This window comes from Pelophylax lessonae (assembly GCF_965119305.1).
Source record: "Pelophylax lessonae genome assembly, chromosome: 5".
Lineage (NCBI taxonomy): Eukaryota > Metazoa > Chordata > Amphibia > Anura > Ranidae > Pelophylax > Pelophylax lessonae.
Genome location: NC_138772.1, coordinates 113,072,529 through 113,092,988, shown reverse-complemented (window position 1 = coordinate 113,092,988; position 20,460 = coordinate 113,072,529). Strand labels below are relative to the sequence as shown.

The 20,460-nt window shown below is 43.7% G+C and overlaps 1 protein-coding gene across 1 annotated transcript in view; it reads left to right on the top strand.

Annotated features, from left to right (window-relative positions):
• Window positions 1-12,638, top strand: part of NUB1 (negative regulator of ubiquitin like proteins 1) — a 113,284-nt gene extending 100,646 nt beyond the window's left edge. Inside the window, exons 14-15 of the mRNA XM_082257521.1 lie at window positions 10,062-10,245; window positions 12,445-12,638. Of these exons, the coding sequence (XP_082113647.1) occupies window positions 10,062-10,245; window positions 12,445-12,608 (348 nt within the window). The 3' untranslated portion in view covers window positions 12,609-12,638. The remainder of the gene's footprint in view (window positions 1-10,061; window positions 10,246-12,444) is intronic.
• The last annotated feature ends 7,822 nt before the right edge of the window (window positions 12,639-20,460 follow it).

The following is a 20,460-nucleotide window of genomic DNA, read 5'->3' as shown; positions in this document are numbered from 1 at the left end:
AACCTACTTCCCTTATTCTGTTTTTATCCCGTGTCTGCGCCAAACACAGCATAGAGAGCAGGAGAGCTGGAGCTGCTTGCTTCACCTTCATCTGAATCTCTGCCTCTCCCATTCAGCTAGGAGGCCAAGTTGGTGGAAAGTTGTAAATTATTTGCCAGGGTTACCAGCTTGGTGTATAGGCAGGGAAAGAAGCGTTCCTTGCCTATTTGCAGGGTCTGCCCATGTGGTGTGTTTACTGCATGCGGCAGAGAGAGGCACGTGAGCTTAATGTTAGGTTACCAGCAGATAGTTCATATCCCATATACTAGGTGCAGTCTGTCTGGCAGGGATCTGCACCAGCTTCTGTTATACTCTGAAATAGAAACTGGAGCAGCTAGACCTGTAACAGATCAATGTAATTGTGGCGCATTATAAAATGCAGGAAGCTTTTTAATTGAGACATTTGTCGGATGGTAAAAGTTGCCAAATTTTACTAACTGTTAATGATTCTCTCTATACCTCTTGCTCCAAGTTTGCAAAAGGTAAAGCTGAACTCTGGGGAAACTAACACACTCCTTTGCTGTGGGGCTGCCCAACACTGCAAGGGCTAAAAGCTTTTTTACATCTCGGGGACAGGGAAAAGCAATTTCACTTACCTGATTCTTCTCCTGCAGGCTCCTTCACGCTGCAGCCTCTTCTACCCTATGCTCTAGCACTCGGATGCCCCCAACCTCATCAGGTCTGGTGTAAACTTGTAGCCCTGCACTAAACATGAGGGTGTCAAAGGACAGTCCACTGCCAGAGCATAGGGGTGTGCCATCAGCCGAGGGAGTGGGGAATCCGGGAAGTAAAATATCTTCTCCAGTGCCCTAGACCTTAAAGAGCATTTAAACCTTGCAGTGTGGGGGGGCCCAGGCCCCATGGCAAGGAAGGATTTTTACTTTTCCTGGAGTTTAGCTTTAAAATTTTGGCACCGAATTGCAACATTTATACAAACCTTTATTAGAAATGTAGGATTGGATTGTGTTTAGACATTTAGCATTGGGTGAAGTGGAGAAAGTAAATAATATATGGTAACAAAAGCCATTAGCTTATTTAAAATATATAAATGGTTATTATTTATTCACTTTCACTCCCACGGCATATTTCTGTTCACACAGGGCTGTTTAAAGCCTTCTTTTTACTATTTGCTGAAGAAGAAAATCTTTAATACTTTTTGGCAGTGAATGAACACAGTCTCTCCCAATCCAAGCTATCACATGAGACAGTTTAAGGTTACTGAGCAACCACCTGGATCTTACAAGTCGGGACATCAATCTTCCCCAGCCAGGCATCTCTTTGCACATCAGGGAGGTGGTGTAGGCTTAGGATATGCTGAGTTTGCAGGCTGTCACTGGTTAGGAGATTGCTGATAAATATGACATGGTAAATACACATAAGGATGCAATAAAGATTTGCTTGGCTGTGGCTCGTGGAATGAGGAGAAAGTGCGATAGTATGAATCTAGAATTTATTATCAATAGATCAGGTTAATATTTTCTTTCCAGTTTCTGCACTGATATAAATCTTTTTGTTTTGTGTGCTCACATCCTTGAATACGTTCTATACGTGCTTTTTTTCTGCATTGTGCCCTGTTAGTTGCACTTTACAATCACTGGTAAGCACATGCTGGAAACAGATACTTTCTTCAGAAGTCAGTGAAGATCATGTAGTGCCGCGGGTATGTTAATGCTGGCTATAGACGACTCAAACATGGAATATATCCTTTTTGATGCTGTAACTCTATGGGTATTCAGGCAACAACCAGCACCTGAAAACAGTAGCTGGCAGTGGAAATTCATCTATCCACGCTTTTTAGTGTGGATGGGGTATCAACTGATTTTCTCTGCTTCAGCCACAAGCTGAATGAGAGAAAATTAAGTAATGTAGGGCTAGCTTTAGGTCAGACATTCACTGATAACAGGCAGTGATGTTCCTTTAAGAGACACACTTTAGCGCAAACAAGACCCCAAAACTCTAAATCCCCCCCCCCCCCCCCGGGCCTGACCGCCAATATTCCCCAGGGCCAAAATCCAACCAAATCCACCTACTGGCCATCCCACAGTCCTGCAGCCAGCCCCCCCCCCCTACACACACACCTGTAGACACTCAGCTAAACACAATCCAGAATAAAGTACAAGCAGCACTCACACAAGGAGTACACATGCAGGAAGCAGCCACAGGTGGCAGTAAAGAACCTGATGTGAGCAAAATAACAGAGAGCGGCAGCTGCAGACTGTTCTGTTGTGAATGAATGCATAGAGAAAGACAGGGCAGGCAGCCACGCTTCTCCCAACCCTGCTCAGTGGTCAGGCCCCTGGGGACAGCCAGGCCCCTCATGTGTGTATTGGTTGCCCCCCTCCTTAATGGCGGCCCTGCCTACAGTATATCATAGCAAGTCTACAGACGCCAAGTCTATGGAAGTCTCAAGTCTCCTTGCTAAACATGTATCCTGGAAAGAGTTGCATGTTATTAGGGACAGGGTAGGTTGTCTCCTCATTGTGATACTATTTGAAAAAAGGTCACCTCTAGTCAGTATATACTTGCCAAGTGAGGATCCAATCTCCTCGCTATAAGCATGTCTCTCCATAGTAGATAACACAAAGAGGGTTTCCTTCTAATGGGGGGAGATGGTAATTTGGCTCTGGACCCCTGTTGGACGTGTCAAACTGCAGAATGCCAAAATGCTTCTTCATGACCATCATTTAGTTGACAACTGGAGAACGCTCAATACCCACGAAAAGACTATACTTTCTATTCTGCTAATCACAGGACATACACTAGAATCATTTATATCTTAATTTCGTGCTCTTTACTTGCTTTCTTTGGCAGGGATCGGGTCCTTTACTTTATCTGAACACATTCCTACATACTGAACTTTTTGACTTGGTGACTCCTAACCCCACGAGTTGCACTGGAAATTAAACTAAAAAACACCTGTGCTTGACCCGACCGACAATTTTTTTTATTCAAACTTTATTTTTATGACCTACAAGAATTAACGGCATTTTTTTATGATACAGCATTCTTATTCAATACGGAGGACATCTCCCTTTGTTGCCTGTGGGAACTGCATAAATACATAATCAGGGGGCTACATGCTGTCCTATTATAAAGGTTTTCAGGAAACTCGGTCCCACAGATTCATGGCAGCGTATAACTCACTTAGGGACACCTGTCCAATCCCTAAAAAAACACGTAACTGCTTGCCGGCAGCTAATCCAGGCACAACGATGTGCCACTTTGTTGCACTGCTCCCGAGCACTGGTGCGCCCCCTTGGATTGCGGTGTAAGCATCACAAAAATAAACATGAGTCATGATTGAAAGCCATTCATGACAGTTCAAACAATTGCAGTTACAATAATCATTACTGTAACAAGTAATCACAGGGGGAAAAAAAAGAATTCCCTAATAACCCCCCCCCCCCCCCAAGTAGTACATTTTCACTATGATGACACTGGTATACATTGAGTATACTGCCCCCTACAGGAGTAGGACATTAGGCAGAAAAAATTCTGGCTACACCCATGGGCAGTCCCAGAGGGTATACTCCCTCTCTCTGCTATAGCCACTCAGTTTTTTTCTACCTAGTCAGGAGTAAGGCCCTAGATCCTTGCTGGGATCTTTGGTCCTGGCAACATTTTTTAGAAAATGTTTTCCTCCTGGATTTTTCCTGCGAGATCTACAATCAACTGCCGGACTGGGTGACGGGCTGGATAATCTAGATCCAGTGGTCACCCCAGTCTTTCCAGCGAGAGCGCCCAGACCTTAGCCCTGCGCTAGGTCAGTCACGACATAGTCCCATTGGCAAGGGGCTGGCCTACGAGTTAAACCCCTCGCGAGGTAGCATATGGCCAGGTCTCGGCCCGAGTCGCAGTGTTCCTCCTGGACGACAGCCCCCCCATTTCAATGGAGAGGGATTCTGTCTGGAGCGGAACACACCTGGTTCCTGGTATGGTGAGTAGCAGTCCCCCCGTTTCCCTTGAGGGTTTTGGGGAAGACGTGGGCCCCTCCTTGAGACGGTCAGACCCCTGGGTTCCCCTCCTTCCCACAGGCAACCCCTCTTGCCGAGTCGCTCATCCTGCCCCCCCCCCTTCACATATGCTGGGGCTGTTTGGGTGGTCTGGCCACTTTCCTGGGGTGGGGGCAGGGCGCGGACTTGCAATGGGGGCGGGATGGTGGCAACCAGACTAATGACCATGCGGGGGAGGGGGTTTACCTGGTGATCCTGTCTGGATCTGTCCATGAGGCCTGGTCTCCCAATCCTGGGTCTCTGTATGCTTCGTGGTGCCTCCATTTTGTTGTAGCCTGTGTGTTCTAAACACTGCGGTCATGTTTGTTTAGTCCGGCGGGCATTTTGCTGTGGTTTGCCATTGAAAATAGCGGCAGCCATGACAGTGGAGCTCTGTGGGTGGAGATTTTGGCAGGGGGAGCCCCTCCTCATCCCCTGGTCCTGACTCCGGGATCCTTTCATTTCCTGATCGCCGCACGTGTAGTGCAGATTATCCTGGTGGCTGCAGGTGCTTGTCTCTGCGGGTGGTGAGTCTGGTGGAGTCCTGTCCCTCTCTGCTGAGGATCGCTTGGTGCTTTGTGCCTGGTGACCAGGTGGTGCTGCCAGCGCGGTGGGGGTGTTCCCTTAGCAGTGTTTTACACTTTTTTGTGGGGTCCCCCTGGTGACTCGTGGAGTCTTTGGAGCACATTTCCCCACCTGATCCCCTCCTCTTAAGGCTGTAAGTGCATCCATCTATGCACTGACGGTGGTCCTGGAGTCCCTTGTATCCCGGGTGGAGGTGGCTTGTGGGCGATGGGCTAGCAAAAAGTGCCCCCTGCCTTATCTGTCTCATCAGATCCTGAATCTGATTCGGCCACTGCGGACGTGGGTCGCCCTGATGAGTCTGCAACCAGGCGCCTGGAATCCTCTGATAGTGAGAATGATTCCTCCATGTCTGCTACCACGCACGAAAAGGTGCTGGTGGATGCACTGATTGTATCTGTGCATGGGACCCTGAAGCAGGAGGATGCAGCTGAAGCTGCGACGGAGGCGCAGGTACCCTTTGGCACTCACAAGCCATCCAGAGCTGCAAAGGTTTTTCCTTTCCCCGCCTATTTTGACAGAATTGTCGCTAAAGAGTGGGGATGACCAAAGCGTCCCCATGGAGTCCCTTAGCACTTTACTTGCCTTTACCCCTATGAGAAGTCCCTTCTTAAGAAGTGGACTGTGCCACCGGTGGTGGACCCTCCGGTTTACTGTTTAAACAAGACAACCATGATTCTGGTTGAAGAGTTCCCAGCCTTTAAGGATCCGGCTGACCGGAAGGCGGAGGCTGTGGCCCGCCATATGTACACTCTGGCCGGTTCAGAAATGAGGCCAGTATTCATCATTGCCCTAGTGTCGCAAACTCTGACCGAGTGGGCTTTTACGTCGTGACCTGGAGGGGGAACAGCTCCTCCCGGCCTTTGCTGAGCTGGCGGACCAGCTGATCTGTGATGCCTCTTTGGATGCAGCTCCCCTGATGGCTCGCCTTTCTGTTTTGGCAGTGGTCCTTCGGCGTGTCTTTTGGCTCAAGTGCTGGTCTGCGGATCAGACTTCAAAAAAGGCCTTGACCGAGCTTCCTTTCCAAGGAGATCGCCTTTTTGGAGCTACCCTGGATGACATTATTAAAGTTCTCATAGGGGGGAAGAGTACTTTTCTTCTGTAGGCTACTAAGGGCAAGGAACCTTGTCGTAGACGTGGGCCTTCCTTCTCAGCTCATAAGAAGTTTTTTCGTCCCTCAGGGTCGACTGATAAGGGCTTGAAGCCTTTCAGGGCCTCTTCAGTAGGATCTAAACGAACCTGGTCTGGCAAGCCAAGATCAAGCTTTTCCAGACCTGTGCACAAAGCTCCTTCAGCATCAAGGTGCGCCCTCACCTGTATCGGGGGGTGGGGGGATGTCTTAGCTGGTTTCCGGACCCGTTGACTTTCCTAGTGCAAGACAAGTGGGTCCACAAAGTCATTCAGTCAGGCTACAAGATCGAGTTTTGCTCTTGTCCCCCGGCAAGGTTTTTTCCTTCCAACTTGCTCCTGCCTCCAGACCGCTTGCAGGGCCTGTTTGAGGCAGTACAAGACCTGTTCTTTCAAGGGGTGATTGTCCCGGTTCTGACTTTGGAACGTTTTTAGGGTTTTTACTCAAACCTGTTCACAGTCCCCAGGAAGGAAGATAAACTAAACTGCTCTGTGCGGGTACAGAAGTTGAGAATGGAGTCCAATCGAGCGATGGCGGCATCGCTGTGTCAGGGGGATTTCCTCACCTCTATGGATATCAAGGATGCCTACCTTCACATTCCAATATGTGCCAGTCACCAGCGTTTTCTCCGCTTTGCTGTGGGGGAGGAGCATTATCAGTTTGTGGCATTACCCTTTGGTCTTGCCTCTGCTCCTCCAGGTCTTCACAAAAGTGTTACTCCCGGTTCTACCATTACTACGAGCTTGGTACACCGATCTGGTGCGGCTGGTCACTGACGTTCCTTCTCAGAGAAGATCTGCTGTCCCAAGGACCGATCTTTCATCCTGCTTTACAGTCGCTGGCTTTGACGACTTGGCTTAGTCGCTGTTGAATGCCAGGTGCTGAAGGATAGGGGTTTATCGGTGATTCCTACCCTGTTAAAAGCTAGGAAATCCACTTCTAGGAAGATCTACCTTCGTACGTGGAAGATGTACATTGCGTGTAGTGAGTCTCTTGGGGTTCCTCCTCGCTCCTTCTCGTTGGCTCGGATCTTAACCTTCCTTCAATGGGGGGGTTGAACAGAAATTGGCCTTGAGTGCCATCAAGGACCAGGTGTCGGCTTTGGCGGTCTTCTTCCAAGGATATTTGGCCTTTCTTCAGGGTGTCCGACATTTGGTTCTTCCAGTGCGGGCTCTGTTGCCGCCTTGGGATCTTAATTTGGTGCTTTCAGCTCTGCAGAAGCCTCCTTTTAAAATTTTCCGGGGGATTCTTCTGCTTACATTGTCTCAGAAGGTGGGCTTTTTAGTGGCTATCACTTCTGCGTGCAGGGTGTCGGAACTTGCGGCGCTATCCTGTCGTTCACCTTACCTGGTCATTCACAGGGATAAGGTGGTTCTTTGCCCCTGTCCGTCGTTCCTTCCAAAGGTTGTCTCTGATTTTCATTTGAATGAAGACATTGTGTTGTCTTCCCTGTGTCCCAGACCAAAACATCCAAAGGAAATTGCCTTGCATGCCTTGGATGTGGTCTGGGCATTTAGGGTGGCAGCCAAGGAGTCTTTCAGGAAGTCAGACTCTCTATTTGTGTTTCCAGATGACCTCGAAAAGGGTTGTCCGCTTCCTCTGCAACCATTTCCAGACGGATCAGACAGATAGTGGTTCGGTCCAAATCCATCAGGGGTCAGGTTCCTCCTTTCCCTGTCGAGGTGCACTCTACTAGGACGCTTAGTGCCTCCTGGGTCTTTTGTCATCTGGCGTCAGTTATGCAGGTTTGCAAGGCGGCCACCTGGACGTCGGTGCACACTTTTAAAAAGTTATATAAAGTGGATGTGTTGGCATCTGCGGATGCTTCCTTTGGCCACAAGGTTTTGCAGGCTGCTGTTTAAGAAGACCTGATCCTCTTTGAGAGTGTTGTGTTTTTTTTTCAGGTGGGCTCTGGTTGTTTGTTGAGCCCCTGTTGGCTAATATTTAGCCTTAGGAATTTTTGCTTGTTCCCACACCTAATGTTTAATACTGCATTGAGACGTTCCAATGGTTATGAATACCAGGAGCTGTGTCTGTCAATAAATGAAAGAGAAAATGGGATTTTTTGACTTACCATAAAATCCATTTCTCTGATGTTCATTGATGGACACAGCACCCACCCCTCTGCTGAGTTATTCTTCTGACACTGCTTGTTGAGTGGCTATAGCAGAGAGACGGAGTATACCCCCTTGGACTGCCCATGGGTGTAGCCAGAATTTTTTTTCTGCCTAGCTTCCTACTCCTGTAGGTGGCAGTATAACCCAATGGTTATGAATACCAGGAACTGTGTAAGTCAATGAACATCAGAGAAGTGGATTTTACTGTAAGTCAAAAATCCAGTTTTTTTTCTTTTATTTACTGTCATCAGTCAGTATTCCTGATCACCACCACACCAGTCATATGATGAGGCTGTACTGCACTGGTGACAGTATATAAAGTGAAGAAAAAATTATTTAATTTCCTAACTTTCCAAAAAAATACCACTTCACTTACTTGCCATGACTCTTACTAAATATCTTAGACTGTCTACTTTCCAAAAAGGGGTCATTTGGGAGATATTTGTACTATCCTGGGATTTTAGGGCCTTAGGAAATGAGATAGGCAGTAAGTACATCAGGATTGGTCAATTTTCAAATATAATGTATATACCATAGTTTGTAGATTCTATAACTAAATAATAAACACTGATCTGATATTTTTACGAAAGAAATGCAGCAGACTACATTTTGACCTAAATTTATGAAGAAAGATCATTTGGTTGCATAATTCTTTAAGAGAAACTAAGAAAAATTTGTTTTTTATTTTTATTTTATTTGTTTTCTATAGCAAAAAATTAAAACCCAGTGGTAAATAAAGTGGTTCTAAAGGCTCAGTCATTGAATGCAGGTAAAAAACTTCTGTGCGCAGCAGCCTCTCCAGCCCCCGAATACTTACCTGAGGCCCATTGCAATCCAGCGATGTGTACAAGAGCCTTGGCTCTCCGGGGATTCTCCCTCCTCATTGGCTGAGACAACAGCAGAAGCCATTAGCTCCCGCTGCTGTCAATCACTGCCAGTGAGCCAATGAGAAGAGAGGGCAAAGCTGAGCAGCGGATCTGTGTCTGAATGGACACACAGAGCAGCCACTCAGAAGCGAGCCTGCTCAGGTGCCCCCACAGCAAGCTGCCTTCTCTGGGGGCCCTTGGCAGGTTGGAGGGGCCAGGAGTGCCGACTGGAGACCCCAGAAGAGGAGAATAAAAAATAATAAAAATAAATCCTCTGCACAGAGCAGGTAAGTATGATGTTCGGTATTTAAAAAAAAAAAAACTTGCCTTTTAGGCTCGGTTCACACTGATGCGATGCGGGAAGGCTGCGAATTCGCAGCCTGTTCCCGCATCGCACACGCACCCCCGGCAGTTCACACTGCCATATGCGATCCGCTGGGGGTGTCAATGTAATCTTAACGACACCCCCAGTTTGATCGCATATCGCAGTGCGATCGTGCAGTTCGCACAGGATCGGATCGCACAAGTGTGAACCGCTGTGCGATCCGATCCTGATGCGGCAGCAAAAATGCCTCCTGTGCGTGTTTGCTGCGGGTGCGATGTGAATTTAGCCATACAAACTGTATGGCTAAACTCGCACCGCACAGCTGATTGCATGTCATGTCGGAGCAGTGCGCTCCGACATGACATGCGAACCCCGCACACGCAGTAGTGTGAACCGGGGCTAAATATCACTTTAAATACCACCAAATGAAAGCTTTATTTATGTGAAAAAAAATGATATAAATTTCATTTAGGTACAGTTTTGCATGACCGAGCAATTGCCAGTTAAAGTAGTGAAATGCTGAATAGCAAAAAATGCCCTGGTCATGAAGAGGGTAAAACCTTCCGAAAGTCAAATGGTTTAATATGGTTTAGTTGTTTTTTTTCACTGACACAGTTTAAGTTGACGTTAATAATGACAGCAATTGAGCATTTGAGAAATACGGACTGTTATGCAAAGTTTTTCCAGTTTTATGTGCATCAGATAAAGGAAATCCCTTACTGACATTTAGTTTTTAAACTTGCCTCAATCAAATTTTTGTGGGCAAAGGTAACCAGCGTTTCAGTAAATGCACATCTGGTGGGCCATGTTTTATGTTTGTTATTTAAGAAGTTTGAGTCTTATTGAAATCAAATTTCATTTAATAAATGACAAAGGAGCCATTATTATGTGTAATAGTTTTGTCTGCGGAGGCATGCATTGTATTACACGGCTCTCTGAATTCAGCTGACTGTTGGAATGAGTACAATGAGTGTTTTATGTCCTCATGTGTTGCTTGTCTTTTTTGTCTAGCTGGTGTATATTGGTTTCACTCCTGAGGCAGCTAAGGCAGCTCTCCAACTATTCCAAGGTAACATTGAACTGGCCGCTCAGATGCTGGCTGACCACCAAGGAGTTCTCCCTTCTCACCTCCTGCAAGAGCTGGAAAAGTCTTCATCAGCACCCGAGCCTAGCTCCTCGTCCTCGGAATCTGCAGGTATCACATTCTGTTCTTTCACATGCACGCTCCCTAGTTAGATTTAACCCCCTTTTTTCTGGGTTCTGGATCTTTGGCCATGGTAATTAACCAGGTCCGTATGACATAACTCCTGCGCATACGCATCCCAGTGTAAAGAGTTTGCTAGGAAGAAACTAAGAATCCTTTATTGCAGAATAAACCTAGTATGTCTCTTCTGCACTAAAAACAATTACTGCTCTCACATTTTATATTTTTATATATTTTAAACGTCCTGCTTTAGCGCCAGTTCACATATGTGTGATGACAGACATCGCATGTGATTCGGAGCACACTGCTCTGCAAATCACATGCAATCTCTGTGTGATGCGAATTCAGCCATACAGATTGTATGGCTGAATTTGCATCGGATTTGCACACAACTCGCACAGGACCCTTTTTTGGTTCCGCACCAGAATCAGATCCGCATGGGTGTTCACACTTATGCAATCCGATTCATGTCCGAATTGACAGTTCGCACTGCGATATGCAAACTGATCTGGGGGTGTTGTTAACTTCGTATTGACACCCCAGCGATTCGCATGTGGCAGTGTGAACTGCCTGCGAGTTGAATGCGATGTGGGAACCCGCAGTGGATTCGCAGGGTTCCCGCATTGCATATGTGTGAACTGGGACTTAACCTTGCTGTAATTCTACAACTAGTTTGATACCGAATATAAATACTATTTTTTAAAAGTGAATCTAAACTCTCTCAATCAACATTACCTGTTTTTAAGCCTTATGCTGTCAGCCTTGTAATTAGATAGGAAGGCGGTCTCCATTTAAAAAGGGTCCTGTGCGTCGTTGGTTCCGATTCAGGTGCGAATTTAGGCAAAAACTCAGACCTGATTCGCACCTGAATCATTGAACAGGAACGCACCGGACCCCATGCTGTGAGCCACAGCATATGTGAACCCAGCCCTAAACTTTTTTTAACATTTCTTAAGTTGCTTCCTGTTTTTTAGCCTAGGCCAAAATGATGTCATACATCCCAGGAGTCTTCCTGGGCATTTTATTTCTTTCATCTGGAGTAGGGGCTTTCTCAGCTAAGGACATCCTCCTACCTGCATGCCTGAGCTAAGAGCAGATAGATTACAGAAGATAAATGGTACCTTAATCGTCTGCCCCTACACAAGATGGCAGTGGCTAGAAATGCTAGGGAGGTGTTTTTCAAAGGGATTTACTAACAAAATAGAGCATGGGAACATGAACGAATGAGTGAGTTTGCATTGAATTTTGAAAATGAATTAAAGTGTTACTAAACCCAGAACCTGCATTCACTATATCTGGTCTCCCACAGTACAGAGAACATGGAAATGCTATTATTTAAGTAAATATAAACTGCTAAATACCTTTTTTTCATCAGCAGTATATGGCATTCTTGTGACTTCTATCAGTGTCCAGCCAAGCATTGGTTAAAGCGTGTAGTAGGAGTTTTCATTGTGAGTTTAGTAACACTTTAAATAGCATTTTCAATTGTGGTGCTCAGAGACTGTTATGTTCCACTTAAGGACCTATGGAAAATTAATTTGGTACACTGTTTATACTGCTTCAATATAAACCCTGTTTTTTTTTTTTTTTTTGTTTTGTTTTTTTTGTTTTTTACTATTTTATATTAGAGAATGACAAGTAAACAAAAATATAAAAAAAAAAAAAAAAAAAAAAGAAGGGATGATGCAGATTACATAACTTTAGCATGAGGCAACATGCAGGGGAATGATACTGATTGTGAGCAGTAATAGATTAAATAGGCCACTTACTGGCAGAGCTAGGCATTGTTAGACATCCATCCTGCTGCTAAATCTTCCATTAAAACAATCTATTCTAATCATTGTCAGAGGGCATTGTTTCCAGCACAAAGTGATTCCTGACAGTAGGCCAGCAGGACCTGTCTCCAGGGGCCCAGAAGGACCAGCAAACCTGGAGATAAAACCAGCAGTGTACAAAGAATTGGAAAGCTGTTCATTTTATTGAGGAGGTCTATGGATTTTTTGGCTTTCTTGTATGTGTTTAAGATTTTCCAAGGCCACTGGACTGAGGTCAGGTAGGCTAATCCGCCTGGGGTGTAGGGGCTCTTGACAGTTGATATTGCATTTCTTTTGAGGAGAATTCAGTTTGTTAACCATCCTTCAATCTCTACATCAGGAAATATTGTTTCCTTTTTCTTTCATATCTTTTTAGGGACAAGCTCATCAAGTAATACCAACCCTGTTGAGCCGGACATTGACCCTGTGAAAGAGATTCTGGATGATATCCCTGATCATGAGGAGGACTATCTGGACTTAACATTAGAGGAAGAAGAGCTCATTCTTGTTGAGTATCTTTCATACCTAGAAAAGCTGTAGTTTGAGACTTTTAATGAACTGCAGTAACTTTAGTTTTTTTTTTTTCTAACATTAATATCAACCAATCCAGATGTTCCTTTTGATTTTGAACTTGTGCTAGAAATATGACTGATTGGACCTGATTGGTTATAGTGGGCAGTACTGACACTTCTGCTTTTATACATGATGTCTTTATTGTCTTTTTAGCACTTTATACAGATGAGTTTGATTAAATACTGAAAATATTATTATTTTTTTTAAACATCGGGGTCTCTACCTGGTGGTGACCTAGAGGCCCAAGTGAACGATATATGGGGTACCACATCCCATAATAGAAATGAAAGGAATAGGAGAATTAGGTGTGGACTTTATAGGCACCCCACGGATCACAACCAACTTAAAATACAAAAGCTTTATGGAATAACAATATTAAAAACATCTAATGTTCTGTCTTCAAAGACTAAATGGAGAGAGGAATGTCCTGTGTACATCACAAACAAATGTTCTTTGTAATGAATGTCAATGATGATAACTATATGGGGAGTTCCACCATGCTTGTTCTCTACAAGTTTTTCAGCTTCCCCCTTCTTCAGGAGGAAATAAAGACAAGAAATAAATACATGGAATTACAAAACACATAATCTTAACATCGAGTCCATAATTACATAGTGAATTTGGAATTTTTAAAATAAGATGTAACAATCACATGACACTATTAATTTACCAGTAGTGTTTGTGTGTTTGGTTATTTGTAGGAATATCCTCTAAGTGCTCCCACGCTCGCCCTGGGATAGCGATACACCAGTGACACCATCCCTGTGATTGTTACACAGGGTTTTAGTTCAACATTCGCTATGTAAATATGGACTCGATGTTATGATTATGTGTTTTGGTGTTCTTTGTATTTATATCTAGATCCAAAGTGTCCTTGTCTTCATTTTCTCCTGAAGAAGCGGGAAACCACGAAACATGTAGAAGACCAGGATGTTGGAACACCCTACCTATTTATCATCATTGGTATTCCTGACAAAGAACATTTGTTTGTGATACAGGGAGTTCTTTTCTCCATTTGGTCTTTGAAGACAGAACATTGGCTCTTGTTTTTGGTATTGGTACTTAAAGCGGAGTTCCGGTCATTTTTGTGTATTCATTAAAAGTCAGCAGCTACAAAAAGTGTAGCTGTTGACTTTTAATAAACACACACTTGCCTTTCCCAGGATCCAGCGATGTGGTCTCCCGAACTGTCGCTTGTCTCCCTCTCCTCTCCCCAGTGCCAGCATTTCAACTGTGGGCATGCAAACTGTCACAGCCGGGTGCGCACTGCGCATGCTTGAGTCTCGCTGTGCCTGCTGAATGGTCTGGCAGTATTCTGGGTGACCTGTGACGTGTCCCAGAAGACTGCAGGAAGGGAGGGGAGAGGACAGTCAAGGCTAGGTACCCGCTCCCCCCCAAAAAAAGCAGAACTTCCTCTTTTGTATGGCGCTCCACTTTAAATTGGTTGTGATTTTTGGGGTGCCTATAAAGTCCACACCTAATTTCCCAATTACTTTCATATATATACTGGTTTAGGTAATGTTGTGCTTAAAAAAAATGCTCAACACTCTAGAGAGCAATAGATGTTAAGGGCAACTTTGTGAAACAGCAATGCTACTTGTGGGATAATAATATATATATATTTTTAAGTTTTGTTATTATTTATTAATAATGCAAAAAAAAAAAAAAGTTATCAATTTTCTGTAGGTTCATATGCTCAGAATGCAAATTTTATAAAATTTGACACCAGCAATTAAAATGTCAGATGTGTGGAAAATGTTTGAATTCATTTTGGATGGTGCAGATTTTTTATTTTTCCAGTGATGTATTCTGCACCAGTTTATGCCAAGAGAAGGACAATTTTTTATTGCTGTACCATGAGTACATTTGTTAGAAAACAACACACCTGTTTCAAGAATTAGCTTAAAAAATAGGATTTTGCATCTAGATGAGAGCACACCCTCCTGCACCTTTCCATTGGGGCTTTGTACTCCAACCTGACCCTAACCATTGTGGCTATTCAGCACTTTAGTGACCAATGACTTCTTAGTTTTGACCGAATAGTAACATTTGCAATAGACCCTTTTTAATGTCTTATCCAAAGTTTAATAAGGTCTTTTTCTACTTATGTTGCCTGACCTGTTTAGGGTCTTCTCTTTAGAAAAGTATTGGTACTGACATGGATATCATAAATGGATGATATTTATTATATTTTAGTTTACCAATTCTTAGATGTGATGGCTGCGTTTGTTTTCTTTTTATCTCTTTATTTTCATCTGGTGATCCAGCCAGTAATTTTGTTATTTTTTAACAGACCATGCACTCCTGCAGATGTAGCAGTTAGAGGGTTGAGTCAAACCATTTACCACTGACAGGGGTGCTTACAGTTATTAGCTATTATTTATTTATGTAAAAACTTTATCCCGAAAGAAAAAAAAAATGGTTTGCTGTAACTGCCTAAAAAGTGTGAGCTTGAGATTGGCTTAAATTGGTTAGTATATCTAAGGGTATATTTACAACCGCTTTTGCATTACAACACAGTGCATGGTCTGTGTGGTGTGGCCCAGCCAGATCAGCGCATCAAACTGTTCACTTTTTTTTTTAAACACACTCACGCAGACATCTCACAAAGTTCAGGCTGTTATGCAGTGCAAGGCAGTGGATTGCCTTGTGCTGCAATGAAAAAAAGTAGTGCATAGGGCAAATAAGGAGACCAGGCATTTTGCCTTGTCATGCAGTTTGACTACAATGGAATAGCTGCCCAACGCAGTCCCACCACAAGTAATGTGAATGTACCCTCGATCTGCTAGTACATTTAACACTCTCCTCCCCCCCCCCCAGACTAACAATGCTGCTGTCCAAAAGTACCTTCTGTGCTCCTTCATCTAAAGCAGTGGGCTCAAAACTGCCCTTGGGGCATTATTCACCCCACCGTCAACAGTGGGGCACTATTTCTCCCACTGACACCAACGGTGGGGCACTATATCACCCAATGATCCCAACAATGGGGCACTATATCTCCTGATCCAGTAATGGGGCACTATATCCCCCTCTAATCCCAACAATGGGGCACTATTACTACCTCTAATATTATTGATGGGGCATTGTTTACTCCCACTGACACCAGGACATTTTCTTCTCCTACTGACCATAGTCCAGCCCCCCTGAAGTTTGAAGGACAGTAAACTGACCCTTTGTTTAAAAAGTTTGGAAACCCTTGATCCGGAGTGGGGGCTTTCTAATACAGGAGGTGTGTTATTGGCCAGATGACTAGGTGAAAACAGAGGGGAAAAAAAGCTTAAAAAAAAGAGAGAACTAATGCAGCCATCACATCTAAGGATTGGTAAGCTGCAGTATTTTACATTTTTGGTATTGGATTTAATAACGCTTTAAACTTCCAGAACATAGGTGCACGTCTTCCCAGTGTAATTTGATCATATAATTTAAAAAGCATTCTTAAGCCGGCCATACATTGATCAAATTCCGAACAAATTTTCTTTTGAAAATCAGAAATTTAGTGCGTTTTGAGATCTAATGGTGCCACCATTGTTTTAGAAATTCGACCAACCAAGCCTTCAATTTCCCCTCATGTTGCTACACTTTATAACAGTTGAAAAGTTTTTAGAATTATAGACCAAGGTCAATCAAAAACGATGATAAGCACATTGTATTTGTATTCGTCAGGTCTTAGTCTTTCAACTTTACCCCTTTGTATTCTTTAATAAAATTGAGTTGTATTGTTGGCTTTGAAGACATGGGCCATTTCCATAGTTCTGCCCGAGCTTTGGTCACTGAAAGGAGATGTATGGTTCTAACTCTGGGTCACAGTAGAGCACTGCTGTGACCCAGAGAACTATGGCCAAAAATGCTTTGGCCATACTTCCTTTTGAAGCCAATTGTTGTGCTATTTTTGGACCATTAGCAAAAAAATGTCTTCTACATAAAATATACTATTCTAATACTCTTTTAGACATGTTTATTGTGCACAGAATTCAGTGCCATGTACAACGTTCAGCTGTTCTGTGAGGTCTACCTGTACAATCCAGTTGATTTCTACAAGAACCCTATAAGCCATTTGAGATACTTAGTGCACAATATGAAAGACGGAAACCTCCAATCTGATTGCTACGGGTTCAGTAAACTTAGGATGTGTGTCCATGTTATTAAACTGTAGATGTGTGGCTGTTTTAACAGCTGCTGTAATGATGGTTCCACACACTCAATTTTTACTGATTGCTGCCCTGCCAGCTGCTGTTTGGATATGTGGTGCAGGATTCCTATGCTCTCATCTCAACGTTCCTTACCAGAAGTTTCCTACATGGATCCAGGCTTAAGAACAGACACAGTATAACAAGACTGATTTGTAAAAACAATAGCAAAAAATGTAGAAAATATATGAGTGAACTGTGAAGAGGCCATGTTATGATTGGGTCCAGGGATGGCTTTGTATTCCATACATGTGTGGATTATAAATAGAGCATGCTACCCGAAATTAGATCTGAAGCCTCCATGCATTGATCTGAAGCCTCCATGCATGACTTCTGTGTGTTTACTACTACAGAAATAAGAGTGCTTTCTCAGACCATTTACAACTAATAATGGGAACCTGTCTCTAGCAGTCTATGTAAAAGCAGGAGATGAGATATTCTGAGATAGAGGATCCTGTTTCTTCCTCATTGCATCCCAAAATGCTTTTGTGTTGCATACTGGGAAGTGTGGGAAAGCATACTTCACATGAGACCCTGGGTGCAGTCATTTGCATGCTTGGATGCCAGGTCTTCAGAAGTCTCGGATGACTTTTTCTGTATCGGTTTCCCATAACTGTACAGTACTTGGGACATTTATTGGATGATTCCCCTTATGCACTTGTCTGGGTGGAAGCCCGCTTGTATGCCTGCACACTGTGAGTGGATTTTGCATCCTGATAAAATGGCAGAAAGGTGGGTAATGTCAGAAATAGAAGTAAAATATTGATTTTTGCTCATGAACAGGAAATGCAATAAAAGTTTACATGTATTCATTTTTTAGACATAGGAAAGAGCATTTACTACAGGGTCAGTCAGGTGAATTATTTTATTATGGATGGATCCTGGAGAGATGGATTATTAGCCTGTTTACATTGTTCAAGTATTCCAGTAGTTTTTTCCACTTTCCACCTCAGCTCTTACCAACTTCAAAGGGTCATTTTTGTTTCAATTTTATTCTCTGATGTCATGTAAATGAAAAACCAGGAGCGAGAATGAGATCCCTCCATAACTGACATTGCAGGTGGTCAGCGCTGAAAGCTTTATTGCAGAGACCCTTCCTACCCGAGTCCATAGGACACAAAAAAATGAAACATTGGATCCTTTGTTATTTGCAGAGACCCTTCCTACCCGAATCCATAGGACACAAAAAAATGAAACGTTGGATCCTTTGTTATTTGCAGAGACCCTTCCTACCCGAGTCCATAGGACACAAAAAAATGAAAATTGGATCCCTTGTAATTTGCAGAAACTTGTTTTGGGCAGACTGGCCCTTTTATTTAATCAAACCTTGTTGTGTTGTTTTTTTATTATATTGTTGACCAGTTGAGTGTTCTGCTCCTACATGTGTTTTACAATAACATTCACATGATCTGTAAAAATTTCATATTTAAGTCTAGTTTTATTGCATTCTTTTTTATCTTTATTCATTAAAATAGAATATTTCCTCAACTGCCCATTTTTTTAATACAGCATATCGATGTTCATATGTTATAACTTGTCCAGAGGATTTTCCTGTGCCCAATCCTGCTCAGTAATCACCCAAATTCTCCAGCTATAAACAGTTTATATAAAGGCTGTGAAACTATATGGCCAAGTACAATAACAAGAACAAATGCTAAATATTGTCTGTGTTACACCACCGTACAAGAGACTAAGGCTGGCCATACACTATACAATTTTCTTGTTCAACTTTCCTTTAGATTTACCAAAACCATGTAATATAGGGTCAAACCTAAACACTTTCAATTTGTATGCAATCAGGCAGGCCCTTGCACTACATAGTTAAAGGTAAATCTAAAGGAAATTGAATAAGAAAATTGTATAGTGTATGGCCAGCCTAAGACCAACGTACAAGAGACTAAGGCCCTCGGCAGACTCTGTTTTTCTCAGCGGGGATCAATCCGCCAATCCCCCGCTGAGCAGGCAGATGGCAGCTCTGTCTCCGCACTGTGTGCGGAGACAGAGCTGTAAGGTCCCCGCTGTTCTCTATGGGGGAATCGGATGGGAACGGACCGTCTGTCCGTTCTCATCCGATATGATGCGATCCGCTGGACGGATGGAAAATAGGGTTTCCATCCGTCCAGATTTGACGGATCGGATCAGATGTCAGCGGACATGTCTCCGCTGACATCCGATGCCCCATAGAGATGCATGGGGGGACCGTTGAGATCCGCCAAAAAATGGTCCGTCTGTGTGAAAGGGGCCTTATAGAGCACAACTGCTTTCAGCATTCAGTCAAAGCTTGGGAAATGATGAACAACGCAAATTAAAGGTACGATCCTGTTCAGGTGGGTGAGCAGCTGTATCTGTTAGACAGAGCTTCTCACTTAGCCTTACAGATATGTGTACCTCTATACATTAGCTAGAGCATTCTGCTGTGTTCAAATGACAGCTGCATACATCAGAAGGCTATCAAGAATGCCAGGAACAGTGCTGCTTCTTTCCCACACAGTTCCTGGACTCCTAGTATGACCTTTACCTACCTTCCATGATGTTTGAGCTTTAGGTGAACACCTTTTTATTCAATCAGCTTACTGATTCCTCTATCTTGTTATAACTATGCATTAGAGTTCCCAATCCACATCATGGGCATTACAGCAGCCACTGGATTTTTCTTTACGTTCCAGAAGAAAGAAGGAAATTCAAACCTTTGGTGTCCTAAAAGAGCTAAAATATTAGTTTTGGATTGATATAACAGATGGGGCACATTGACATGGGCGCTCAGCCTTTTGCATCAGCCAGAGCTGTATTTATACTTTTCTTTCCACCAATGAGCTGCGTGCAGGAAGCCTATAAGTGAATGGGTAAACATTGGCTTTATGAACTCCCTTGCACAACCAAGTTTGATCGGTGTACAGACTTCAATGCAGAGCACATGCATTCAGGTCCATGCATCGTCCCTATGTACCTGCCAAACTGGGCTGTGTGGGTGAGTCTGTAGAGCCAATGTGCACCCATTCTCTTTCTATAGGTTGTCTCCATGCAGCTTGATGGTGGAAATAAACAAATGGCTCTGGATGTTGTATAGGGCTAAGAGCCCATGTGAATAAAGCCCCGTACACACGCACAGATTGTTGGCCAACCGATCGGCCGTCTTTTGTCCAGTGTTGTTTGTTGGTTGAAATGTGCTCTAGACTTGCACTGGACTTTTGTTGGCCAACAAAAACCAACTTCAGAAGTGATGTCATGTGATAGTTGACTTTCCCTGTGTTTTTTCTTCTCTGAGCATGCCCAGTGTTGCTCATCTGATTTTTGTCTGCCGAAATCTGTACTGACTGAGGAACAATCGGCCGTTCTTTGTTGGCCAACAAAAATTTTATAGCATGCACACCAGATTTTTTTCGGCCGAAAATTCGCAGTTGGTTGTCGGAAGCATCATACTAACAAGCCGAAAATCGGCAGATCGGACGTTGGCCGACAATTTACGGCCAACAATCTGTGCGTGTGTACGGGGCTTTAGTCCTTAAATTGTACTTGTTACCAATGCACAATGCAGTCAGCCATTTTAACTTCTCACTGTCTATCCATTGACTAGGAATTAGAGTCAATACTGCAACTTGAGGGTTTTGTCAGATTCATCACACTAGGGTGTC